Raw genomic sequence first — 28,000 nt, 5'->3', positions numbered from 1 at the left:
CTGAAGCAGCGAAACAACCCCAGACCATCACACTACCACCACCATACAGTATTTTACTGTTGGTATGATGTTCTTTTTCTGAAATGCTGTGTTACTTTTACGCCAGATGGAACGGGAAACGCACCTTCCAAAAAGTTCAACTTTTGTCTCGTCGGTCCACAAGGTATTTTCCCAAAAGTCTTGGCAAGCATTGAGATGTTTTTTACCAAAATTGAGACAAGCTTTAATGTTTTTTTTGCTTAAAAGTGGTTTGCGCCTTGGAAATCTGCCATGCAGGCCGTTTTTGCCCAGTCTCTTTCTTATGGTGGAGTCGTGAACACTGACCTTAATTGAGGCAAGTGAGGCCTGCAGTTCTTTAGATGTTGTCCTGGGGTCTTTTGTGGCCTCTCGGATGAGTTGTCTCTGCGCTCTTGGGGTAATTTTGGTCGGCCGGCCACTCCTGGGAAGGTTCACCACTGTTCCATGTTTTTGCCATTTGTGGATAATGGCTCTCACTGTGGTTCGCTGAAGTCCCAAAGCTTTAGAAATGGCTTTATAACCTTTACCAGGCTGATAGATCTCAATTACTTTTGTTCTCATTTGTTCCTGAATTTCTTTGGATCTTGGCATGATGTCTCGCTTTTGAGGTGCTTTTGGTCTACTTCTCTGTGCCAGGTAGCTCCTATTTAAGTGATTTCTTGATTGAAACAGGTGTGGCAGTAATCAGGCCTGGGGGTGACTACAGAAATTGAACTCAGGTGTGATAAACCACAGTTAAGTTATTTTTTAACAAGGGGGGCAATCACTTTTTCACACAGGGCCATGTAGATTTGGAGTTTTTTTTTTCTCCCTTAATAACGTAAACATTCATTTAAAAACTGCATTTTGTGTTCAAGTATGTTATCTTTGACTAATAGTTAACGGTTTTTGATGAGCAGAAACATTTAAGTATGACAAACATGCAAACGAATAAGAAATCAGGAAGCGGGCAAATAGTTTTTCACACCACTGTTTGTTGTAATAAAATACTATCCAAAAGTAGCAGTTTGTAACTGTGTTTAATGGGAGAGGACCTACAGAGCACGGCTAGAGTTCAGCAGTCTAATTGCTTTAGGGTAAAAGCGGTTTTTGAGCCTGGTGGTCTTGCACTGAAGGCTCCTCAGTCTTCTGCCTGAGGGAAGAGGTTGAAATAGAGAATGTGCAGGGTGAGTGGTGTCCTTAATAATGCTGAGGCTTTCCTTTCAGCTACGGTGCTATTGCCATGCCACACAGTGATGTAGGAGCTGATGATGCTTTCTACCACTCCTCGATAGAAACTCTTCAGAACCAGGCTCCCAAGCCCAGCTCGTTTTAGCTTCCTGAGGAAGTAGAGGCGTTGGTGGGCCTTTTTAATCAGGCCCGAGGTGTTGACGCTCCAGTTTAAGTCCTTAGCTATATGGACGCCTAGGTACTTAAAGCTGGAGACCACTTCCACAGCTGCTCCATCAATCGTGTAGGGGGAGAGGAGTTCGCTTGTCCTTTCTGAAGTCCACCACCATCTCTTTGGTCTTTTTTACATTGATGCAGTGTCACTGTGTGGATCACTGATGAGATGGCGTCATCTGCAGAGCGATTTGTCTTGTACGCAAACTGATGGGGGTCCACAGTGGCATCGATGGAGGCTTTGATATGTGTCATGACCAGCCTCTCAGAACACCTCATGACTATTGGGGATAGAGCTATGGGTCGGTAGTCATTCAGACAAGTCACTGTTGAACACTTTGGGACTGGAACAATGGTGGCAGTCTTCAGGGAGGAGGATGGTCATGTTCCTGGAAGCGGGCATAGAATGAGTTTAGTGTATCTGGCAGGGAAGTGTCCCGAGGGCATTGTGCATCTTTGGTGTTGTACACTTAATGCCCTTCCACATACTCCGCGGATCGTTGGAAGTAAGGTGAGCGCATCATCCGCATCGAGCTCCCTGACCTGCACTCAATCTACAGCAAGCGGTGCTTGACCAAGGCCAGGAAAATCGTGAAGGACCTCAGTCACCCCAATAACGGACTGTTTACTCTGTTGCGGTCTGGGAAGCGATTCCGCTCCTTGAAGGCCAACACAGAGAGACTGAGGAGGAGCTTCTTCCCGCAGGCGATAAGGTCTCTCAACCACAACCACACCACTATGCAGAACTAACAATCTTTTCATCTTTTTCATAATTGATCAAATCCATCAATCTTCTTACATCCATGAACACTATGGACAATTACATGCTCACCTTCCTTCATATATACACTACATATATATACATACTACATATATATACATACTACATATATACACTACCTTCCTTCATATATACACTACATGTCGTACGCTTACATCCTGGACCATTGCACAAAGACACTTTAATAACTTTGCACACCTACCTTCACAACTACACTACATTTTACAGTTTTACGTTTACATCCTGGACCAGTGCACAAAGACACTTTAATAACCTCTGCACAAAGTCACTTTATTCTATGCATATTTGCACACACAGCACAGTATATTTCAATTTGTACAGTAGATTTCTATTTTTGCACATCATATTTCTATTTTTATTTTTAGTTCTATTTTTTTTTTTTCCCTAGCAGATTTCTATTTTTATTTTTAGTTCTATTTTTCCTAGTTTAATTTAATTTTTATTTAATTTCTATCGTATTTCTTTTATTCATATTTATTTCTTATTTGTAAACTTAATTCTCTTCTAGGGTCAATGGCAGCCGTAAAATGCATTTCACTACATTTCGTACTGTGTATGTTTGTGTATGTGACAAATAAAATTTGAATTTGAATTTGAATTTGACCCTGGATTTTTTGGACGTATGTGGCTTTAGCCCTCACAACGCCTGCTGTCAGTTGTTCCCTCGCCAACTTTAGCGCTGATGCATCACCTGCTCTAAATGCAGCATCCGTAGCTTTCAGCAGAGCGTTTACTTCAGCATTCAGCCTAGGCTTCTGATTAAAAATGGTTTCATCATCGTTAGGCAGAGAACAGCGCAATTTCTCATCTCAGAGTGAGCATTAATCCTCAAACGTAGCAGGTCCATTTTGTTATCCAGAGAGCGGACGTTGGCCAAGAAGAGAGTTGGAATCAGAGGTCGGCTAGCCTTTAACTGTACAGACGCTCCCGCCCGCTTTCCTCTCTTCTGTCTGCGAGCACATCGTTTCCTATTGCCCTCTGTCCCCTGCGTTTTGCTACGCCACTCCGATGTTCTCAAGAGCCGCTGTCTGCCGATTTTAGTCTTGGTGGAATAAAAATAATCGAACTGTCTCTGATGTACAACAGTTCAGTTATGCTATACTTCCCTCGCATTTTCAGCAATGAAAAAGCGATATCTGTTGTATCTGGTGTGCTATCTAGAGGCTTTGTTCCAGGAACTCGAGAAGCCGTTGCATTAGCGTGCGCCGCCATCACAAATTAGGAAATAAATATGAAAAAGAAAAAAGAAGGTAAATTTAACTAAGAATAAAATTAAATATAAAATTAAAATAAAATAACCTTACTGTACAGTACAAAATATTCAATATAAGAAACATATATGAAAAATAAAGAAAATAAGAAACAGCTGTACTATACAGAGATATAGAATTTATGGACTTTTTGTGTGGGAATAAAGTTGAATATAAATTGAATATAAATAGAATTGAAATAAGAGAGGCCCTAGTCTACCAAGGCTCTAAAGATTCTAGAGTAACAGCAGCAGGTATTGAAGTGCGAACAGGAAGGAAGTGGAGAGCACAAGAGGGACTGGAGTTGGCAGAGTCTCGGCTGAGACACAAGGCACTTGTGGTCACAGTGGCAAAGGGGCGAGCAGGACTGGGAGCAATCCAAGTACAACAAGGCTCAGGGCAAGGCGAGACGAGACTTGGTCCTGGCCCAAGATCACCTGGAACGGCATCTGGAAGGCAGAGATACAGCAGAGTGTATAGCAGAGACCATTTTACATGCAGTGGCCAACAACAAATATGTTGGGAGCCAGAGAAGTATTGCCTTCGTAAGGGCTGGTGAGCAGGCGCAAGCAAAGCAAAAATCAACCAGCCTCCTTTCATCTTCAGCAGACTGGGAGCTGCGGGTTGACCTGGGCAAGTAGCTCAAGTTCCCGGAATTTGTAACATCAAATTCTAACCCTCCCGAACCAGGTCGTGATGTTTCTCGTCAGGATGCTCTCTATGGTGCAGGAGTAAAAGTTCCTGAGGACCTTGGAGGGCAGTCTGAAGTCCTCAAGCGTCTGAGGTGGTAGAGATGCTGTCTGGCTTTTTTTCACCACGGTGTTGATGTGACAGGACCATGAGAGGTCCTGTGTGATGTAAACAACTATGGTATCAATTGCTGAGCTGTAGTTGATGAAGAGCATTTTAACATAATTCCCCCTTTTAGTGTCCTCCTCCTGATGTCAGAGAATCGTTGTTTAATTTGTTGTAATAAAAAGTATGTATCACTTAATATAACATAAACACTAGAAAAAAAAAAAACACGAAGATTTGATGGACAATGAAATAAATAAACTCCTACTATATAAATTTTTGCTCATCAGAGACATTTAATTTATTCATCTCATTATTATCTGGATACATTTTTCTCACACATACACAATTTATTATTATTATTATTACTATTATTATTATTATTATTTATTTATTTATTATTATTATTATTATTATTATTATTTTATTTTTTAATGGATTTCTTTCATTTTTGTGAAGCTGCTTTGAGACAATGACCATTTTTAAAAGCACAATATAAAAAAATGTAATTGAATATTTAACTCCCCTATTAGTTTTTGACTCTCACGCAACGTGACTGGGATGACTAGGATTGTTTGGCCCATTTATAAATCCACGATAATGCATATTATTTATAACCTTCTATTAGATTTTTTTTTTTCCTAAGGCACAAAATACCTTTTGTTTTCCCGGTCACAAATGACTAGCTGGATACATTGAAAATAAAAGCTTTAATGTACATGGGGGAAAATTGTAATGCTTAAACCATACACAGTTAAAAGTTTCTCATGTAGCTCTGAAAAGACAAAGAGCCGTAGTGTCATCTCAGTGTTTCTAATTTTTTTTCTCTCATGGCCATGTTATTCACAAATATATACTCCACATCTGTGGCTGGCTTGTTTTTTTTTTTTTGCTTCTTTATTCTCTTTAACTGTTATACACAAAGTATTCTCCACATTGTAACTTGTTCATTGTACAGACATTTAAATAAAATAATGAGTTAGATTTGAGCTATGGAATTAATTAGTTTAATTATTCTACAATGTAATAAAAACAATTGTTAAATAAAAAAAAAAAAGAATTGTTAAACACTGCCATTTATTTGTACAATATGACTGATAATGCCTTATACATTATAGATAGTGGTCACATGAAGACATTAAGTTTGACTACTTTGTAAAAACTAATGATTACTAAAATCACCCAAACAACCCTGATGAAAAGTTTATATATCCTTGTATATTATATTTACTATAATATTTGGCCACATTTTAAACAACACAGGTTGTAACCGTATATGTCATAAGAGAGACTCATCGGATACAATGTCTCAAGAATAATAATAATATTAATATTGCAAGATAGTTTGCATTTAATGCCCTAATATCAGCTCAATAGGTTACAAAATCACATCTGTCTGAATAAATCCAAACGGAGCATAAAATAAACCAATATAAAATATATATGAAAAATATATATGAATATATTGTGGCGTGGGCGGGGCGGCGGCTGACGACCAGCATGCCTTGCGGGGATGTCGGTGTGTTCACCATGATGGGGAAGGGTGTTTGGGTTAGTGGCCTCGGCCCTGTTTGTGTGTGTGGGCGTGTGTGATGTGTGAAATGTGCTCCGGTTCAGGCTGAAGCTGAATTTGATGTAGGTTCCTGAGTGAATGTGCTGCTCATGCCATACCTGCTGTGTGCCTAGTAAAGTACTCCCAGCCATTGCATTGGGCAGCAAATAAGCTCACTTGTCTCTCCACCATCCTTTTCGGCGATAAAAATGCTACAATATGAAAAAGAACCAAAATTATTACATTTGTAAAAAAAAAAAAATCATAATAATAATATCATAAATAAACCATGGGTTGTGTGTAGAACAAAAACTACACACAACCCATGGTTTAAAAACAAACAATACAGCGCATGTAATGATGAGTTTAATTTTCAAGGTGCTCCGTCTCTTTCATTTCAGGGATTAAAACAGTAATAATGCCACCTTTGACCCTTAGCGCGCTCTGGAGAAGCTCAGTGGTACCCGCATAACCTCTCGCGGGCGAGCTTCGCTCTTAATGCGCGCTCCCTGCGCAATTATCACGTGGGCGGGGTAAAGAAAACGCAGCTCCGTGGGGGAACCAACTTTGACACAACACCGGAAACACAACATGTTTAGATGGAAACACAAGCAGTCAGTGAATGATAAACGACTAAGTTTATATCGGCAACGACAAGAAATCTTTAGAAAAGAGCTGAAATATATTTGAATTATCTGCTCATCCCGTGTTTATGTTTGAAATACTGATTAGCTTGTTTTAGCTCGACGCGGGCTTGGTCTTCTCCAGAGCTCATTTTATTTCAGTATAAATCAACGATGATACACATATTATAACCTAATGTTGTATTACACTTAGGGTAAAAAATACAATATATATATATATATATATATATATATATATATATATATATATATATATATATGTGGCGTGGGCGGGGTTTTGGACTAGTAACCATCATGCTTTGCGGGAGGGGTTGTTAGGTGTTCACCCTGTCGAAGAAAGGTGTTTGGGTTAGTGGCTTCGGCCAGGGTGTGTGTGTGTGTGGGGGGGTTAGAAGTGTGTCCTGTTGATGTGTTTATTGACTGTGTGGTTTGTGCTGTTTCGTGCCCTGATGAATAAAATACTCCCAGCCATTTGCTTTGGGCAGCAAGGAAGCTCACTTGTCTCCCCAAGTCCCTTTGTAGCAGTGAAAAGCGCTACAATATATATATATATATATATAATAGGTAGGACAGGTAGGATTTATTTATTGAAAACAAAAGCCCAATTGTACACAAGTGAAACTTAACTATATTACAAATATAATGGTTAATCCATACAATGTATGAATACACTATACGGTACATTGTGAATTATAGGACCCATCCGCCCCCCTGCAGCCCATTTATCTGCTTTTTTACAAGAACTTTTAACTTTTTTATTATTATTACTCTACTGGATACTGAAGGAACCCTTCATAATAGGTTCTTGTGCTGAATACTACTGAAAAATAAGAAAAGGAGGAATGTTTATATAATAAAGACTGTCACTGATTACTACCAGGGAAGTGAACTGTGTATATGAATGAGGGAAACTCGAGACTTGCGATGAGCGTCAGCAAACTTTAGTAAGTAATGTACAACAATAAACCCAAATACTCCATAGTTACAGTTGAAACCAAAAGTATAAAAATAAATAAAACAAAACGCCCTCTAATTTTTACGCGGCAGTCGATCTAATCTAATAAACAAAACGAAAACAAAATCTGGGCGTAGGATGCCCACTAACTACACTGACTAACCAAACATAAATACAAATACTAGCTCCCACGGCTAACTAGTGTTTCTAAACAAATTCTCACTCTGCTTATGTAAACCCTCGGACAGACTAACTTCGGCTTGACACCGTGAATTGGAGATACTGTAAGTCCAACAACTCGTACTGGGCGAAGAAGTAGTAACCAACACGTAGCGCCGTCAAATAAAAACAACACGCAAAGAGAACAGAGCATAGGTACAAACTATCACCAGCTAACCGACACAACATTCGAAAACCAGAAGTATAATGAGTCGCCGTAACAATGTGAATGAAAGAAAGAAGAATATTGTGTGAATTTATTATTTATTTTTTTAAATGTCCTTATCAACTTCCCCCTCACTGGACCATGAAGATTGGAGGCAGGTTTTGGACTATAAATGCTGGCCGGTCCCTGTGAACGACCTGCTAAATAAACACTGTGAGTGGAAGAAGGTTTTTTTTATTTTTTTTATTATTTACTTTTTTGTTAAGTGTCCTTTAAAAATTCCAGACATTGTTATTTTTTCATTCATGTTTATGGTCAATTCAACCGAATTCCTCTTGTGCCATATCTCAGCTGAGCGGTGACGGTGTATTAGTAAGTGTTCAATCGTCTCATCATCAGAACAGTTTTCAACAGAACATAACTCCATTTGACAACACAGCGTACAGCTAGACGACCAGCACTGATAAGTCACATCACATCCCTCATGGTCTCACTGATATCCTTTAGATATTTGTGTTTGATAATTTCTCTGTTCTTTTTGTCTCGGATATATTTATAAATTACTTTTACTTAATGTATTTACCCAATTTATCTGTAAATGTTCATATTTTAAGATAAAATCAAATGTACATTTATAAAATGTGATTGTATATCTTACACTGTCTCTACTGCTCTTACTGGGAGTCTTCTTGCAGCCACCAGCCAGGATGTGTCTCAAATGTTTTCTGAAAGGGGTTTTATTTAAATGTTTTTTTGTTTTTTTTTTACATTTTTTAATGCACTCAACATTTTGGTCAGTTTCAAGGTTTTTAAAGGTTTTTGTTTGTCTTTGGACTTGGTCATTAATTAAAGAAACTGTTTCCTTATTTGTGTGATTTATCCAGTCATTGTTGAAGTCTGTGTATTTATAGGTCAAATCTGAAAACAGGCGGAAGTTTATAGTACCTTACTAACATCCGAAGCATTTTTTTTTTTTACCTTTTAATAATAAAATAAATATTATATATAAACAGCATTTTTTTTTTCTAAACCTGCCCTACGTTACAAGATCATAATTTACAAGCTCTCAGCAACCCTATTGTATTTGAGCACTTCAGGGTGATCAGCAGTCCAACACCTTAGTGCTCAGATACAATTGAGCATCAAGCCGGCAATAAATACCCTGTAAATAACTGGCACAGAAACGACGGATTTATACTGTACCCATCTCCCGATGTGCCGAGCGGCATGTAGAAGATTCTAGCCATGCAGTAACCCAATTACAATAAATGAAATGATCTCAGCTGTCTCACAGTTTACAAATGTGTAAAGCCGCTGACCTGATGTGTTACCTTGTCTAAAGAGGTTAGAATAAATTTATGTTTTAGATGGATATTGCCTGCCATCTTGTAGACGAGTTTAGTAAGTGACTGTTTCCTTAACTCTCTTGTCTAAGGCTCTAACATTTAGGTTAGTTATATCAGTAAAAAAAAAAAATAATCTAAGGTAATTCCACTACTACTACTACTAATAATAATAAATTAATTAAATGTCCCATGCAGCATGGTGGGGTAATGGTTAGCCTGTGGTTTCACAACACATTACATACGCATGGTCAAAAATGCTTCACCTTTACACTGTTACTTGATGTACCAATTATGCACTGATATGTTACAATGTTTCAACAGATATGCCATTATACATTGCGAATTATAAAGTACTACTGATACTTACGTTGGCCTTGATTTATATTTTTATCATGTCCCATGGATGCTTATTTGCAGTCCTGCGGTCAATTGTCTTTTGTTGTCTTAATTCTATTCAATTCTATTAAAATCTGTTTAAAAACAGTGTGAGCAGATATTTGTCACTGTTGTGCTGTCACTTTAAATCATGTTCTTAATATTTTGTTATTAGCTATGCAAATTATTAGCCAAAAAAAGGTTTCAACTTTTAATGTTTTTTAACTTTTTTTTTAGAAATATTTCTGTATTTCTAGTCAATCCAATTGAATTCATCTTGCACCTTATCTCAGCTGAGTGGTGACAGTGTATTAGTAAGTGTTCAATAGTCTCATCATCAGAACAGGTTTTGGACGTAACATTACAATTCCTTTTGACAACACAGCGTACAGCCAGACGACCAACAATGATGAGCCACAACACATCCCTCATGGTCTCACTAATATCCTTTGTTTTTTATGTGCTCTAGACTTTCATTTGTCATGAGATTTCTTTCAGTGACGCTGTACAGGTTAAGCAGTATAGAAAAAGACTGTCTGGATTATAACTTTCCCTGGACTGGGTTGAAAGTGTACACAAATGTTTGTGGTGATCGGCTGAACAGGAGCCTTAGCTGCAGTGCTGCTCTAGGTGCCCTAAAGTTATAGTGGACTTAGAAAAGGTTAGAAAAGGTACCTAAAGGCCACAGATATGCTCTAAATCCCTGCTTTGTTTTTGTGGTCCATGTCAGTGTTTAACCTTACACTAATTATGTATGATTTATTTTCTATAAAATATAATCGCTTATTTTATATATTTTTAATGGGGGGGGGAATGCTTCTCCTTGTACCATTAGTCCCGCCCCCTCGCCTGGTCTCAAGTAGGTCCTTTGGAGGCGAATAAATACATGATAGCTGGCCGTTGATTTCGTTCGACAACTTAACTTTGCAAAAGCAGCACGATGTCAGGAAGAGGCAAGGGCGGGAAAGGACTCGGGAAGGGAGGCGCTAAGCGTCACCGTAAGGTTCTCCGCGATAACATCCAGGGAATCACTAAGCCCGCTATTCGCCGTCTGGCGCGCCGTGGCGGAGTGAAACGTATTTCTGGCCTGATCTACGAGGAGACTCGCGGTGTACTTAAGGTGTTTCTGGAGAACGTCATCCGCGATGCCGTCACCTACACCGAGCATGCTAAGAGAAAGACCGTCACCGCCATGGATGTGGTGTACGCGCTGAAACGCCAGGGCCGCACCCTGTACGGCTTTGGCGGTTAAACACTCTAACGGCTAACGACGCGAATACAACGGCTCTTTTAAGAGCCACCCACATCTCCAGCAAAAGAGTTTATACCCCTGTATGTGTCTAAAAGTGAGGTATTTACTGTTTAGTAAACGCCGTTTAAAAGCTGCATTATATTTATATAAAACGTTTGGCTATAGCGGACGAGCGAATTCGATGTTTATCAGTTAGATATATAAAGTAAATCAGTTAACATTGTTAGTTGGAAAACGATCTGTTGGGAGTCTTCAGCTTGTAGGAATAATTAGGAAACCGTTTTTAAAATCCTTCGAATGCATTTAAAACACCAATTCATGTGGTACACACTCTACTTATAAATGTGGACTCTTTTAAACCATAACGTTCATTTACAAAGAGTGATTTCCTGCTGTGTAGGTTTATGTGTTTCAGAGTAATTTTCAAGGAACCACTTGTAAATCAAATACACATTTTAAGCTGAATTGTTCTAGTAGTTTCTAGCAGTACAGAGCTATTCAGAACTAGCATGTAGCAGCACTAGAATTGAGGTCTGTTACTTTTTCTTACAACAAATAAAATCATGAATCTCAGACGTTCAGAGGAATATCATTTAATACAACATGAACACTAAGGGGAAAAAACACTAAGATTTGGATGGAAAATGAAATAATTAAACTTTTATTATATAAATATTTAACTCTCAAGTTGACTCTCACTCATGTAAAGTGACTGGTATTGGTTGATTCCACTATAATACATATTATTTATAATGTTCTATTAGGCCTTGCTTGACTTCAGCTCTTGTAAACCTCAACAATTTTGAACTTGCATATGCTGTGTACGTCCTACAGACCTTATTTACTGGAGCTCATACCCACACTTTTTTGAAAGGAGATTTTATATATATGGCACAAAATAACTTGTGTTCCCAGGCACAAGTGACTGATAGTATTCGTTGAAAACAGAAGCTTAAATGTACATGGCGGAAACCTATAACAGTAAGTAATCGTGTTCATTATTGACGACTGTCAGCTATTTATACATACACACTAATATATATATATCAAATTCAAATTTTATTTGTCACATACACAGTCATACACAGTATGATATGCAGTGAAATGCTTAGACAACTGCTCGTGACCTAAAATAGAAGACTATGAATAGTAATAGGAAATAAATATGAAAATTAAATAAAACTAGGAAAGAATAAGATAAAATATAAAAAATATATATATAAAAAATAAATAACTCTACAACAAAAATACACAATTTAGAAAATATTTGAAGAATGTATGAAGAAATATAGAACAATAAGAGCAGCTGAACGGGTAGGTATATATTTATGTAATTTTTGTGTGGAATGGAGTTAGAATAAATGGTAATGAAAGAATGGAAATGTCCATAAAACACTGATTTCATATTAATTTCAATTTTTAAACCAATGTCACTTATTTTGTCCCACACTTCCTTAGAGCGATAACATTCAAGGAGAAAATGTTCAAGCGTTTCAACTTCTTCACATCCCGGCAAGGGACACGTGGTCGTCTTAATTGACATTGAATGTTCTCAGAGAGGTTTTTAAGGCATTCAACATTTTGGTCAATTTCAAGGTTTTTAAATGCTATTGTTTGTCCATGGATTTGGTCATTAATTAAAGTAAAAAAAAAAGATTATTAGAGTAATTTATCCAATCAATGTTTAAATCTCGATATTTATGTGTAAAATCTGAAAATATAAGTTTATAGTAGGGTACTGCAGTTCTGAGGGGGCCTTTTTTTTGGTTTTCAATTGGTGATGTTTCCAATCCATTTTGTGTTTCTGTTGATCTCGCTTGAGATTATTTTAATGGCAGAGATTTTGGTTTTGATGCCGAAATCGATGGCACCTAATCCGCCTAGATCTCTGTTCTTAAATAACAATGTTCGTTTAGTGACTGATGAAGTTGCAGCATATTTTGTTAAGTTTTTTTTATCCATTTATCTGGTGGTGGAAAGATACATGTTAAAAACATTATTTTAGATAATATGAAGGTTTTGATAATATTAATTCGCACTTTGTAACTTAAGTTCCGCATTTTCCATTTGTCTAATTCTTCCTTAATTACATTTTCTTTTTTAGCCCAATTATGTGCAACACATTCCTCGTTGTCAATGTAAACACCCAAACCTTTTAAGTGTTGAGTCTCTGGAATTTCGACTTTAAATTTCCTGGTAGAATTTCCGATCCATACACATTCAGTTTTATTCATATTTAGTGACACCCCTGAGGCTCTTTCAGACGATTTAAAATGCTCGAGTATTATTTCTAGGTCATGTTCTGATTTTGTAAAAACTGTAATGTCTCTGCATAAGCAGATATTACAATTCTGTTTTCCCCTAATTTTACTCCTTTAAGTCGCTTGTCATTTTGAATTTTATAAATGAATGGACTTATTGCCAGAACCCTAGGACTCAGGGGACATCCTTGTTTAACGCCTCTCCTTATTGTAAAAGACTCTGTCAGATGACCATTTTGACCAATCATATATTTGACCAGATGACCAATGATATATTTATAATTTTCTTTCTTTGTTATACACACGACTTTTATATTTTAGGAAGGCCTTTACTTGTTTTTTTTTTAAAAAAAAACCTCCCATAGTTCACAATTATTTATTGTGAGTACATCTAGAGATTTTATTCTATTTATTTCATTCTTTGTATCTAGGATCAAAGAAAAGCTTTTTAACATTTGCACATTTAGTTAGATGGTCTGAGTCAATTCACAATTTAGTCTTATAATATTTTAATCCAAAATTCTTGCTAATGTAGATTCTGTCAATCCGGGTTTTGCAGTTAACATCAAATTCTGTAAAGTCAGTCTTCATTGGAAATAAAATTCTAAACGTATCCAGGCATTGGTGTTCATTCATCATGGTTCTTAAGAAGGGCCCTTCTCTCCTAATTTTACCCAATTTATCTGAAATCCGATCATTTTCGTCAGTAATAGTGTTAAAGTCACCAAAGATTACTATTGGGAAACCGACACATAATAACATTTTAAGTTTTCTAAATAATTGGATTTTCCTAACCGTGTCTTGCGCTGTATACAGATTAATATTCTAATTTTCCGACCACAATAAAAGACATCTATGAACATGAGTCTACCTGGAATTATTTCTCGGCTTTTAATAGTTTTAATCTATAGTTTTAATATTGCTATACCGTCTGCTTTATTTTCCCCAATTGAGAAGAAGGGGGGTCCTCTGTCCCACAATTCTTTTGTCTCTCTAACATCTGAAAAGTTGTTAATCTAGTTTCTACTATACATAAGATATCAAATTGTTCTTGACAAAGAGTTTTTAATTTTGTAAATCGATTAGCCTTGGATTTTATTCCTCTTACATTGGAGGTAGCGATTATCAAGTCCAAAGACATTTAAATGGGAAAAAAGGTCAGTGATCATTTACCTTTGTCTTTCTTGTCTTGGATTTTTCGCTATTTTCTTGATCTGGTGATGCAAGAATCCTCTTTTTAGTCTCCGAGTCGGTTTTTGCTGATTTGTTGTTTATTCCTAGATCTTGCCTCATGTCGGGTGTTGACGTTTTCATTTTCCTTGATTTTGGTTGCCTCGTCAGGTCTGCGTGTGTTCTTCCTGTGTCTCTCCCCCTGGCTGTGCATCCACCTGTTTTTCGGAAGCATCTGAACGGTTGTTGTCGCTCTCTGATGAGTAAGAGTTGCTGTCGACCCCACTGGTGGAGCTGCTTCCAAAAAAGGAGACTTTTTTCGTCGTCGTGTCTTGCAGCTGTTTGCTACTTGATTTCCTTGCTTAATTTTCTTTCCTGCTGATTGAACCTGAGAGATTTGGACAGTGCTGGGTTCACTTGCCTGTTGTTGTCTTGATTTGAGTTTATTACTGTATGAGTTTGGGAACTGAAAGTGTGGCCTTCTGTCCGACAAAGATTACACACTTCTCTATTGGTACAGTCCTTGCCCTTGTGCCGGAATTGCCACATTTGCAGCACCTCGTCTCTCCGCAGTCTTTAGCTTGGTGGTCATGTGCATTGCATATGAAACAGCTTTAAGTCTGTCCGGGATAAGAGATTTTCCCATTATAAGGGCCCATTGCAATAGAACTGTGAATTTTCATCAGAGAACCATTAGTTTAATTTTATATTTCCTAACTCCGTACCAAAGACCAAATTAATCAACAGGCTGGTAAACAGGTTGTAAGATCTGACAGAAACGCAAGAGATAGTGTTCAATATCAGCTATTCTACCAGTCCAGAATTGACAGTTTTAGCTCGTCCCGCCTTTGCTTTTTTTTTTTTTTATTGAGAAAAGGCATATAATGCCTTTGCCCCTTATTGACATTGTACTGCTTTAGCAATAATAAATGACTTTTCAAGATTCAAATAACTTTATTAATCCCAGAGGGAAATTGGGTAGTAGGCAGTAATCAATATTATTAATATGGTAAGTGATAATGTCCTGTTGTGTAACAGTTAGTGAAAAATTCACATACTGTGCATGTGTGTATGAGTTACAGAGAAGAGTTGTAAACTTTTATGGCCGTTGGGAGAAAGGATCTCCTGTGGCTCTCTGTGGAACACTTGATAGTAATCAGTCTCTGGCTGAAACTGCTCCTCTGTTCAGCGAAGACACTGTGTAGCAGGAGAGAAGGATTGTTCAAAATGGATTGTACTTTGGATAGAATCCTCCTCTTCGCTACTACATCCACAGAGTCAAGCTTCATGCCTAGCACAGATCCGGCCTTTTTAATTGACTTGTCCAGTTTTTTCTTATCAGACACCTTAATGTTACCACCCCACCAGACCACGCCGTAAAAAATGACACTCGCCACAACGGTTTCATAGAACATCTGCAGAATGGTGTTACAGATGTTAAAAGACCTGAGCCTTCGAAGAAAGTACAACCAACTCTGTCCTTTCGAAGAAAGTACAACCGACTCTGTCCTTTCTTGTAATTCTTTTCTTTTTAACCTTAAGGTGGCCTGTTGTTTTTCATGATGTAGTGGAGCCTGTGTCGACCCTTTCCCTGACCCTATCCCGGAAGAGAAAGTAACCTTAAAATAAAAGAAAAGCATTTGCAATTTTCATCCAGCATCTTTCCTGATGTCATATTTCAGGTCTTTGGGTATGAAAGACTAGTTCTGGGAGTACGAGGTACGTACGAGTATGTAATTATTCTCATACATGAACTGTGTGTGTGTGTGAGAGAGATAGAGAGAGACACACACACACACACACACACACACACACCTAGTATGTTATGCACAATGTGAATGTGGACAAATTGAGCAATTCTGCTGAAATAGCATTACATTTAAATGCATATACAAGCGTTTTGAAGAACACGAATATTATATATATTTTCTATTACTTAAACAGATTTAATTATTACATTCTTAAAATAATCTCAAGCTTTATCTACTGCATTGGTAAACAAAATATCAGCCCAAGTCAGTGTGAAAGTCACTTAGTAATGTAATGCTACACTTTTATATTTCACTGAGAAAGTTTGTAACAAGACATCAAATACATATTTGCTTTTCATGCATTTGACTAATCACTTATTATAAACTTAACTTCTGGAAACTTTTACCACCTTATAAAACATTTTTTAATTTTTTGCTGCAGTCAGGTGTGTATAAAAGTGTGTAAAAACCCAACCCTATTAAAGATATGGAAACATGCCGACTTTTCTGAAACAATGAGGTGGCTCTTAAAAGAGCCTTTGTGTAGATTAGACGGAGTTTGATGTTTAAGCGCGCTCTCCGCGAATACGGCGGGCCAGCTGAATGTCCTTGGGCATGATGGTCACTCTCTTGGCGTGAATAGCGCACAGATTGGTGTCTTCGAACAGACCGACCAGATAAGCCTCGCTCGCCTCCTGCAGGGCCATGACAGCCGAGCTCTGAAAGCGCAGATCGGTCTTAAAGTCCTGAGCGATTTCTCTCACCAGGCGCTGAAACGGCAGCTTACGGATGAGCAGCTCGGTAGACTTCTGGTAACGGCGAATCTCCCTCAGAGCCACAGTGCCGGGCCTGTAACGGTGAGGCTTCTTCACGCCGCCGGTAGCAGGCGCGCTCTTGCGGGCAGCTTTAGTGGCGAGCTGCTTCCTAGGCGCCTTACCGCCGGTGGATTTGCGCGCGGTCTGCTTGGTTCTTGCCATCGCTTACGAGCTGTCTGTGCTTCTTCAGAGAAAAACAGAATGAGTGACACTAGAGAGCGCGGCCTATTTACAGCCTAACGCTCGGCTGCGCTGATTGGGCGTTTCGAAAGCGCCGCCTGTCATTGGTTCCAACGCGTTACGTCCCTCCGTAACGTAACGAGGCTCCTCTTTTATTGGCTCCTCTTCTCCCACCGACTCGGTTTCAACCTTAATTTCTTCACCAAAAACCGAGCGGGCTGCTTGCGTTTTAAAATGTTATTTACAAGGTTATACATTGTTTTGTACATATACGTCTCAAAATGCTCATATTTATAATGCAACGTTAAAACACGGTAGCAAATTTCATGCACATTTTATTTTTATTCTGAAAGCTCCATGAGGCTTTTTGTCGTTGCTGACCATCACATTCCTCTTGTGGATGTTCCGCTAGCATGCGGTAATTTTAAGTACAGTTTTTAAGTAAAACTCAGTTTTAAAAGCTCAAAATATTACTGTCTGCCGAACACAACTCTCACATGGCCAGTATATAGTGTCGCACACAATTGAACCCTGACTCTCCCCTGACTGGAGAACATTGGTTCCACCCTAAAAAATACTATTCCAGTCAGATATTCTTAATCATACTCCTGTTCAACTAAAAAGAAAAAAAAAAAAAAACATTCACATATTTGACTTAGATGATTCAGTTGACTGAACTGATACTGTAGAATTAATTAGTTACACACATTATATAGAAGAGATCTCCAACGAACAATTCTCATTCTCCTGTAACCTCTTATTACAAAATATCAGTCATAGTCATATTAATGTACGTGTTATTACACATTTTTGTGAACTGATGAGGAAAAATAGCACTTTTAAAGGAAAATGGGTGGCTCTTAAAAGAGCCTTTGGATATTGACAAGTGCAACAGTAGGTAAAATTACTTGGTCTTGGCCGGCTTCTCGGTCTTCTTGGGCAGAAGCACAGCCTGGATGTTGGGCAGCACACCACCCTGAGCGATGGTCACTCCGCCGAGCAGTTTGTTCAGCTCCTCATCGTTACGCACGGCGAGCTGCAGGTGCCGGGGGATGATACGGGTCTTCTTGTTGTCGCGGGCGGCGTTACCAGCCAACTCCAGGATCTCAGCAGTCAGATACTCCAGCACAGCGGCCAAGTAGACCGGAGCGCCGGCACCAACGCGCTCGGCGTAGTTGCCTTTACGGAGGAGCCTGTGGACTCGGCCCACGGGGAACTGCAGTCCAGCCCTGGATGAGCGCGTCTTAGCCTTGGCACGAGCTTTCCCGCCGGTTTTGCCTCTTCCAGACATACTTCACTACGTTAAATTGGTCAAAAAGAACCGAAAATGTAAGCGATCATTCTCTAGCGCTCTCTAATATAGTCTAAACCGCTGCATCCTCATTGGCTACAATCGTTGTGACAAACCAACCAATCACTAACACGCCGTCGAATTCCGTCTTCTCTCCAACCCCGCCCCCTGTCTCGTCGAAAGATAACAGAAATACATGAGTTTTGATGCTTTTTTGATTTTACACGCATTTTAAAAACCTTTTATATTTCTGGTTTATATGCATTTCAGTATACTTTTACATAAATAGACTGAAGTGTATACTTTAGAAGTATACTTTACTTCAAAATCCTAAAATTATAGGAAATCTTAGAATATCATGGTATTAAATTAAATTAAATTAAATTATGTGTATAGCGCTTTTAAACAATTGGCATTTTCCCAAAGCAGCTTTACACAATCAAAAGAATTATTTAACATATTTAAATTTATATACAAAATAACATGGTTATTCTATTCATGTAGTTTGACAAAAGTGGATTATTGCTCATTTAGCGACAACGTGGGTGGCTCTTAAAAGAGCCGTTTAGGGGGAAATATGAAAGAAATAAACTTAATATGTTTATTTCTTTTTAGGAGCTGCCCTTTTCGCCTTGGGCGCTTTAGGCTTGGCAGCTTTGGATGCTTTGGGCTTGGCAGTCTTGGGTTTCACCGCCTTCGCCTTCTTGGGGCTCTTCGCTGCCTTTTTAGGGGTCGCAGGCTTTTTCGCCTTCTTGGGGCTCTTGGTGGCTTTCTTGGCGGCAGCGGCGGGTTTCTTTGCCTTCTTAGGAGACTTCTTGGCGGCGGCGGCGGGTTTCTTGGCTGCTACCTTCTTGGGCTTCTTCGCTGCTGCGGGCTTTTTGGCGGCCGGCTTCTTCGCTTTGGGTGCGGTTTTCTTGGCTTCGGTCTGCTTCTTGTTCAGCTTGAAAGAGCCAGACGCGCCGGTGCCTTTTGTCTGAACCAAAACCGCTTTTTTCACCAGATTGTTGACGGCGAGCTTGACGCGGGACTTGTTCTTCTCCACATCGTATCCACCGGCAGCCAGAGCTTTCTTCAGGGCAGCGAGAGACACGCCATTCCTCTCCTTGGACGCGGAAACCGCTTTGACGATCAGCTCGCCGACGCTGGGCCCGGCTTTCTTTGGTCGCGAAGCTGCTTTCTTCTTGGGCGCGGCGGCGGGCGCGGGAGCCACTTCTGCCATCTCTCTCTCTCAGGGATCTAAGTAGAATAAACGAGTGTAACGCTGAGCCCTCTGATCTTAAAGCACACATGAGAGCGGTGTAGACTCAACCAGGCAGCCGCTGAATGACTGCGCTTCCGTCACACGATAGCGAGTGTGTTTTCTCCGGACATTTCTCTGCGAATATCCGAGTCCTGACTGCAGATCTCAAGCGTTCAAGCACACGTTTAGTGAGAAAGGCCTTTCCTCTTTCTTCCGAGGCCCGACACGGTCAGTTAGACAGCCGCACTCTCGCGCAGTAGCCATAAACGTGCGCCGCGCGCCTGCAGCTCGAGCCGGCGGACTGCGCATTTCGTGCGTGTCGTGTGTAAAAACCGGACAAAAACAGGTCGCACCGCTGTAAGAACTCTGGTCCGAACTGAAGGCGAGTCCTGTCAGTGAGCTCGATGTGTGAGCACTGGCCGAGCGCTGTGTGTAGGATATGAAACAGAGCTTGTTTTGGCCTGTGTAAAGCACAGCTCAGGAAGACAGGTTGAGAGAGCGAGTGTATGTGAGTGTGTGTCAGGTGTGGGGGAGGTTTTGTTTATTTGTTTATTTGTTAGCACTCATCTAAGAAATGTCCCTCACTATTCCATCCTATGATCACATGGTGGACCTTCAGTTAGTAAAGTGATCCACTGTTGCACGTGACTGTGTCCTGTTTATCACATATTTTGAATTTCTTGTCGACATATGAAGCTTGACATCAAACTACAATCACAATATGATGAAAATGATAAAATACGTGTGAATACGTAATGTACTCACAGTGTTATTCTTTCCAGTGAGGGTGATGGTGGTGATGTCACTGATTATATCGACCAATTTCTCAAAGTTTCCCCAAATGACAGGATGGACATCAGTTTTAGGGACATATACAAAATGTTTACAATTTTTTATAAAAATGAAATATAAAATTCTTATTGAAGGATTTGCTGAGAACAATAAGAATATAAAGTCGTCTTCTGGACAACTGGAAAGTGAGCAGTTTTCCCCATGATTGTGCTTGATTACACTGAACTAGACAGAGACAGACACACTGTATTTGAAATGAAATATTAGATTTGTAAATTTTCATAAACGTCAAAGGCAAACAGAAAATATTTCTAGCTCCAACTTCCACAGCTGCTCCATCAATGTGTAAACTGTAAAAAATATCTGTAACAAACGGGGATTTTCCAACAGTAAGGCACTGTTATTCAAAAATACAGTTGAATACTGTGAATGCAAACCCTTTTTGGAAAAAAAAAACTTTTAATTGCAAACTACTGTTTAATTCTACGGTAAAGAACAGTATTTTTTAAGTCTAGTCACATGTCCGATGCTGTTGCTGACGCACACAACTCCTTAGAAGAGATTCCTGCAGGTTGAATCTAAACAAGATCATCAAATCTAGCCTCATCTTTTCACCTGGTGTACGTGAATGTTAAAGAACGAAGGAGGAAGAGTTTTAGAACGCAACAATTTTGTGGTTTGTCCCGACTATAAACTTATCGGCTGAAGCTGAACTGGTCAAGATAAACGGCATTCCCGCACGGTGTTTTCCTCCTTGGTTGAGGTAAATGCAATTTTATTATTTACGTTGTTACACTGTACTAGCCTTTATTATATTATTTGCTAATAATTATTGTTATTTTGCTGTTGGTATTTGCTGACTGCAGGAGAAAATGTTCATTTGCAATATTTGCAATAAAACCTGCAGCAATTCCTTTACCCATGTGAGGCACATGCGGATGCATATATTTTTGCCTAATGCAACGTTTAAGTGCGGTTTTCCTTAGTGCACAAGAGTTTTTTTTTAAGTTTTCAGCGGTCAAGTGTCACACATATGGTCATAAATTTGGAAAAAATAAGACTAAACTGGATAAAACAGATGATTTAACGTGTCACGTTGACTTTTGCAGCTCGACGTGTGAGGATATCCGGGGTCTAATCTTACACCTGAAAAACCACATTACTGAAGGTAAGACTGTTACATGCCCTTTCAGAAGGTGTAACCAAAAATTTACAGTCAAGTCTACATTCACATCACATGCCTCAAGAAAGCATAAACACTGTTCTAATGAAAGTTTACTCAACTCAGGTGCAAATCCTGCCGGTACTAGTGATGGTAATAATACAAGTTGTGATATGCAAACTGACGATTTTAGTTTAGAAGAAATGGATGTGTGCCCAGAAAAGGAAGATGAAGGAGAATTTATAAGACATTTAGCCTTGTTTTATTTGAAACTTCAATCTAAATTGCTCCTTCCATCCTCTACTATTCAAACAATCATTGAGTACTATCAGGAAATGCATAAGATAAATCAGTCACACATAATTTTCAAACTTGTAGATAAATTAACATTGCTTGGACTAACTAAAGCTGACATAAACACTGTGATTGATACCATGAAATCTCCACAGGGCTTGTAATACTCATGCACTTAAAACTGACCATAAGAGAAAAACTTTTTTCAAAAATAACTTCAGTTATGTAGAGCCAGAATCCATTTGTCTTGGTAAAAATGAGTCGGGCAACGAATGTTTTGTGCAACATATTCCTGTAAAAAACACGATTGTGTCTCTTTTGTCCTCAGAGTCAGTGAGAGACCAGCTACAGCAAATACAAACTAGAGGTCAGCCTAATAATATTTTCCAGGATTTATGGGATGGTACAAACATAAAAAAGAACTTGCTACTCAAGCACACATCATCTTCAATCGGCATAATCCTTTATCAGGATGCCTTTGAAGTAGTAAACCCCCTAGGGTCAGGGAGGAAAAAGCACAAGATTTTAGCCATGTATCTGACACTTGCAAATATTTTGCCACACAACAGATTGAGTCTTGATCAGATGCAACTTGTGCTGTTATGTCGAGAACAAGACTATAAGCATTTTGGACAGAATCTAGTGTTTGGCTCTCTGGTGAATGATTTAAAGGATTTTGAGACAAATGGAGTAACATTGCCAGATGGCCAGCTTTTCAAAGGAACCATTTATGCAATTTCAGGTGACAATTTGGGTTCACACAATATTGGGGGCTTCACAGAGAATTTTACATTTACATTTAGGCATTTGGCAGACGCTCTTATCCAGAGCGACTTACATTTTTATCTCATTATACATCTGAGCAGTTGAGGGTTAAGGGCCTTGCTCAAGAGCCCAACAGTGGCAACTCAGTGGTTGTGGGGTTTGAACCTGGGATCTTCCGAACCGTAATTTTAGCAGAAGCTCACATTTTTGCAGGTATTGTGAGATTAATCGGGAAGCATTTCTGGCAGACCCTCTGGCCAAGGGCCCTGACCGCACGCCAGAGTCATTTCAGAAACATGTTGAGGCCCTAAGTTGTAATGTAGAATCACGTGACTGTGGTGGTGTTAAATTTGACTTCATCTTCAATGAGCTCACATATTTTCATGTATGTCAGCCCGGATTACCTCCTTGCCTTGGTCATGACCTTTTTGAGGGCATTGTTTCAACTGATTTGGCGTTATACCTCAACCACCTTGTGTCAAAAGAGAAAAACTTCACTTATTTTCAATTGAATCAGCGCATAAATCATTTTAAATATTTAGGCAATGATGCTAACAACAAACCATCTGAGGTTAACCCTGGGGCTGGAAAACTCTTCGAACATGCAGTTCAAAATTGGTGTTTCCTACGAATGTTGCCAGTATTAATTGGTGATAAAATAAAATGTCCTGAAGATAGTGTGGCATGGCAACTTATCTTACAGCTAAGAGAAATTGTAGAGCTTGTTTGTGCACCAGCAATTTCCACAGGTCAGGTAGCCTATTTACGAGTTCTGATAGATGAATATTTGCATACACAGAGTTTTGGGGAACATCCACTTAAGCCTAAGCATCACTACTTAAGTCATTATCCAGAACTTATCACTCAGTTTGGGCCACTCATCCGTTTATGCACATTAAGGTTTGAAAGTAAGCATACTTACTTCAAACAATGTGCAAGAAAGCTTCATAATTTCAAAAACCTCTGCAGAACTCTTGCCGAAAGACATCAACTTTTACAATCTTTTCTAAGTGCTGGGACACTGTTCCCACCCTCTGTTGTAGTAGAGAAGGGAACTGAATTCATTGCTGGAGACTACAATGCCAAGATAATACGGTCAGTTGCTCATCTGAACTTTGATCCTCTTCATACACTTATTACTCATAGCGTGACTGTAAAAGGGACAACTTATAAGAGCAACATGTTTGTGGTGATAGGCCATAATGATGACGGACTTATAGTAGGACAAATCAAAAAGGCTGTCATTCATAAGAATTCAGCTGTGTATTTTATCACTGAGGTATATCAGGCTGTTCGTCAACCTTACAGTAACACTTCTTGCACTACACCAGTGCAGGAGGCCTATTACTGTGTCAGTCAATCAGAGCTTCTTGATTCTTACCCACTGCCTAAATATTCAGTTTGTGGCATGTCTTTGGTAACTCTTCACCACTCTGTCCCCACATTTTAGATTCCTTTCCTACATGTCAATCCATAACGAGATAAAGGCTATTGTCCTCAGGGCTTTGCCCAGTCTGACTGAGGAGATTCGGGAACATGTCATCACTTCACTTGAACGCTCAGGTGTGGAATCAATAGAAGACCTCATATATGTACAACAGGAAGATCTCAAAGATGTCTTGCCTGTTATACAGCAAAGAAAACTTTTGGAGGCATTCAAACTTGGTAATTTTTTGTTTCCATTTGTAATAATAATAATAATCCTTAATATTATTATTTGTTTTGCTGTGTATGTTTTATATGTATATGTTTTTTTATCGTCAAAGAGATGCTTACCATTGATTTTCTATCATTCAAATTTCATTGTTATACTAAAAGAAAAAAGTAACCTACATCTTGGTAGAAAATTGGATTTGCTTTTAAAAAAATAAAAGTATTTCAATTTTATGTGTTTCAGAAACTACACAAGTCACACTTGTATCTGTTGACTCATCTGGCAATTTTTGGAGATCAAGTATGTCTTCACTCTCCAGTCCACAGCCCTGCACATCTTCAAGCTTAAGCTCATGCTCTTCACGCGCATCAACACTTTGTACTTTAAGCAAGGAAAGCCAATCAGCCAACATATCCAGTAAGTGGTATGAAAATTTTGAGATTCCTTGGAATAAAATGCCTGTGGAAGTCCAGTCAGCTATTGCCAATGGCAAGCGTCCTGCTCCTGACAAGCGGCGCCAGATGATACGTATCCTAGCTGATGAAATCAGGAAATGTGAGAGTAACCCCACACGCAATGAATGTCTCATTATCTGCCGCAACATTGTTAAACATTTCCCCAACAGTTTTGCAGATATGACACCGAGTGGTGTCATCATTGGTGGTGGATTTACTTCATTGCTTTGTCAATTAAAAACAAGAATTGAGAACATGAACCGTTCAGGGACAATGAAGAGACTCTGAACTTCGAAAGTGCCTGGACAACTGCATCAGAGGCCAAGTGATTCTTATGGATGCACACAATTTAACCCTGAACTGCCACCAGAAGAAACATATGAAACCCTGGAGCAGAAGAGGCAACAGTTAGAGACCATTTATAGACAAGAAGGAATTCGCAGTGGTGAGAAGGGGGAAGTGATTAACCTTATGAAAACAACATTCTGTCTTCAGCGTAAACATATAAATCAGACTCCATCACCTTCCATCGAAGATATGAGAATCCAGTGGCCTTACCTTTTTACCCAAAGAGGTATCTTCAATCACTTCGAGTTACTAACTGACATTAACGTGTTATGGGCCTTGGACCTATCCATTAAAGAATGAGGACAGAGATTTAGGAAGTACCTGCGGACCAAATCAAAGAACAAAGATGTGCAGTCTGGCGTCTCCCAGGATGAAGATGGAGAGTTTACTCTAATACAGCAGCTGATGGCCTACTTTGATGAAGGAATAGAGGGACTGATACTCCGTGCTGATGTATGTTTTTTCTTTACATTTAAAATATACTTGCTATTAGTGGGCTTGCTATTCTGTCATTTATAATTTGTATACAATTGCCTGTTTCCTACAGATATCTGCCACGGCAGCAGATGTTAAGCGCACCCTGACCCTCCCCGCCTCTCCACGACTGATACTGTTGTGTAAGTGTCAGATAAGCAAGGTTCTCCCATCAGTCTACCTCATCAATATTATTTTAGCCATCCCATGTCATGAAAATTACTAATCTGCTGAAAATTTGTTATTTACTTTACAATGAATGAATATAGTACTGATGACCATATTAGACACTGTTTTAATTACAATTTGTTGTCTTTATCAGTTGCCGGTGATGAAGCCACAATTGGAAGATGGATGATTACCATCGAAAATCATGTAATCTGTGAAGGTGTCGACCAAAGCTTCATCACAGGGCTAGCTGCTGTTTTTTCCACTTACTACGTCTTTAATCTACAGTACCAAGAGGAAGCTTCAAGGACCCTGGAGTTTGTACAAAGGTAAATATTGTTTTCGTATATTGCCTTATTTCCCAGATCTGTTAAGAACTTATTTAATATAAATTGTGCAATGATTTAACAGGAAGCAGAGAACTGTCAATGACATAAATCACGCACCACCATAATGTAATGTTTGTTCTCATACTGTACATATTATGTTTAAAAAAATATATTATCTGTATTTTTTTTTTTATTTTAAAATTATTTACACTACAGTTGTGAAAAAATATTGCAGGTTCGTTTGATTCCAAGCCTAATGTATGTTATTTCTACATTGCTTTGAAATCCTGAGAGAGGGACAAAGGCCGACCAGGTGAAGGTGATCTCCAAAAAGACTGGAAAACTTGTCCATAAAAAGACAGCCACTGTAAATGTCCATGTAGCCACCCTAATAAAAAATCTTTTGGACTTTGAGTGGGGCTTTGTTCAGTAATACAAAGTCAGTACAGCACATGTTCAACATACTGTTTTGGATCTGAAGTCATTGCTGTGCTCTGCCTAATGGTGTTTTGATGCAAAGTCAGTCTGCAATAGTGTTCATTTGAAGTCAGGGCAGTGTTCTGCATTTGAGTGTTCATGCGAAGTCTGTGGAAGTGTTGTTTATGCAAAGTCAGTGCAGTGTTCTGCAGTTAAACGTTCATGTGAAATCTGAAGTGACAGCACTTTTTGCAACAACATATATGTTTAAATTTATAGGATTTCAGTATGCTGCTATTTTACATGTTGAGAACATATATTTTGCATTTTGTCCATTATTTTAATGTCCACATATCTGTTAATTGGAAACAATGTTAATGTATTTTATATGTTGGCTTTAATAAAAATCTAACGTTTTAAGGCTATCTTTTGTCCAAGCAATTTGTTTAAATTAAGAAATTAAATTCATAAATAACATTAATATAACATAAATAGAAAAATTTTTTATAAGAAAACCTAATACATACCGAAGCAGTATAATGCTAACCAATATATTAGTGTTATACTGTAAATCATATATTTTTACAGTTCAGTACTGTAATATATTTTACAGTAATAAACTGTCATTTCATAGTACACGAACAGTAAAATTACAGCTCAAAGCCTTGAGGCAAGCCTGTGCTGATGGTGATGGTGGAGGAGATGGTGTCATGGATCCTGATAGTTTGAGATCTGTTGGTCAGAAAGACTAGGACCCAGTTCCCTACTGAAGGGCTTAAGCCGAGAGAGGAAAGCTTTAGAATTAATGTCTGTGGAGAGATAGTGTTGAAGGCAGAGGAAAAGTCCAGGAAAAGCAGGCGGAAGTAGGAATTCTTATTCTCTAGGTGTGTAAGGGCTGTGTGGATCACTGATGAGATGGCGTCATCTGCAGAGCGATTTGTCTTGTACGCATACTGATGAGGGTCTACAGTGGCATCGATGGAGGCTTTGATGTGAGTCATGACCAGCCTCTCAAAGCACTTCATGACTACCAGGGTTAGAGCTATGGGGCGGTAGTCATTCAGACAAGTCACTGTTGAACACTTTGGGACTGGAACAATGGTGCAAGTCTTCAGGCAGGTAGGAACAGTCACAGTTGACAAAGAGGTGTTAAATATGTCAGTTAACACTTCTGACAGTTGGTGAGCACAGTCCTTAAGTACCCTTTCTGGTATGTTATCACTATCACTATCATTACTTCAAGACAAAATAGACTACTTGGAGAACCGAGGCAGGCGGAAAAACCTGAGGATCGTCGGTCTCCCTGAGAAAGCGGAAGGATCTGCCCCTTTGCGCAATATCTAACAAGGATGTTGCCGAAATGGCTGGACCTTACTTCTGAAACACGCTTTTAAAAGATTGAAAGAGCTCACAGGTTCCTCGGCCCTGTGCCGGCAGCAAACCATGCTCCACGAAGTGTTTTGGTGCATTTTTTACACTATGTGGACAAGAAGTTGATACTGCAAGCAGCGCGGAAAAAAATGGAACATCAGCCATGAAGGGATTCAACTGCGCTTCTTCCAAGACGTATCCGCCAAGGTGCTGAAGAAACGCCGGGATTTCGACGATGTAAGAAAAAAAAAACTGTCTGCTTGTGACATGTTCAGAGGCTTTGCTTATCCTGCCAAACTTCGTTGC

The 28,000-nt window shown here is 39.1% G+C and overlaps 3 protein-coding genes and 2 pseudogenes across 3 annotated transcripts; 2 read left to right on the top strand and 3 right to left on the bottom strand.

Annotated features, from left to right (window-relative positions):
• The window catches only part of LOC128516130 (histone H2AX-like), a 197,602-nt pseudogene that overhangs the window by 27,232 nt on the left and 142,370 nt on the right, over window positions 1-28,000 (top strand).
• LOC128516166 (histone H4) lies at window positions 10,434-10,851 on the top strand. The gene has a single exon (XM_053490471.1). It carries the CDS (start codon window positions 10,446-10,448, stop codon window positions 10,755-10,757), a length of 312 nt encoding a protein of 103 aa, XP_053346446.1. The 5' UTR covers window positions 10,434-10,445; the 3' UTR covers window positions 10,758-10,851.
• Window positions 16,460-16,929, bottom strand: LOC128516142 (histone H3). Its single transcript, XM_053490450.1, has one exon. The coding sequence runs from the start codon at window positions 16,914-16,916 to the stop codon at window positions 16,506-16,508; it is 411 nt and encodes a 136-aa protein (XP_053346425.1). The 5' UTR covers window positions 16,917-16,929; the 3' UTR covers window positions 16,460-16,505.
• LOC128515566 (histone H2A-like) lies at window positions 17,754-18,710 on the bottom strand (annotated as a pseudogene).
• Window positions 18,827-19,444, bottom strand: LOC128516138 (histone H1-like). Its single transcript, XM_053490445.1, has one exon. The coding sequence runs from the start codon at window positions 19,442-19,444 to the stop codon at window positions 18,827-18,829; it is 618 nt and encodes a 205-aa protein (XP_053346420.1).

The sequence above is a fragment of the Clarias gariepinus genome, chromosome 28, assembly GCF_024256425.1.
Source record: "Clarias gariepinus isolate MV-2021 ecotype Netherlands chromosome 28, CGAR_prim_01v2, whole genome shotgun sequence".
In the NCBI taxonomy this organism is placed as follows: Eukaryota; Metazoa; Chordata; class Actinopteri; order Siluriformes; family Clariidae; genus Clarias; species Clarias gariepinus.
Note: the sequence above shows the minus strand (reverse complement) of the source record. Positions and strands in the feature narration are given on the sequence as shown.

Bases quoted from the DNA above. Each gene is read 5' to 3' on its own strand.
- LOC128516166 (XM_053490471.1), top strand. From the start codon at position 10,446: ATGTCAGGAAGAGGCAAGGGCGGGAAAGGACTCGGGAAGGGAGGCGCT.
- LOC128516142 (XM_053490450.1), bottom strand. From the start codon at position 16,916: ATGGCAAGAACCAAGCAGACCGCGCGCAAATCCACCGGCGGTAAGGCG.
- LOC128516138 (XM_053490445.1), bottom strand. From the start codon at position 19,444: ATGGCAGAAGTGGCTCCCGCGCCCGCCGCCGCGCCCAAGAAGAAAGCA.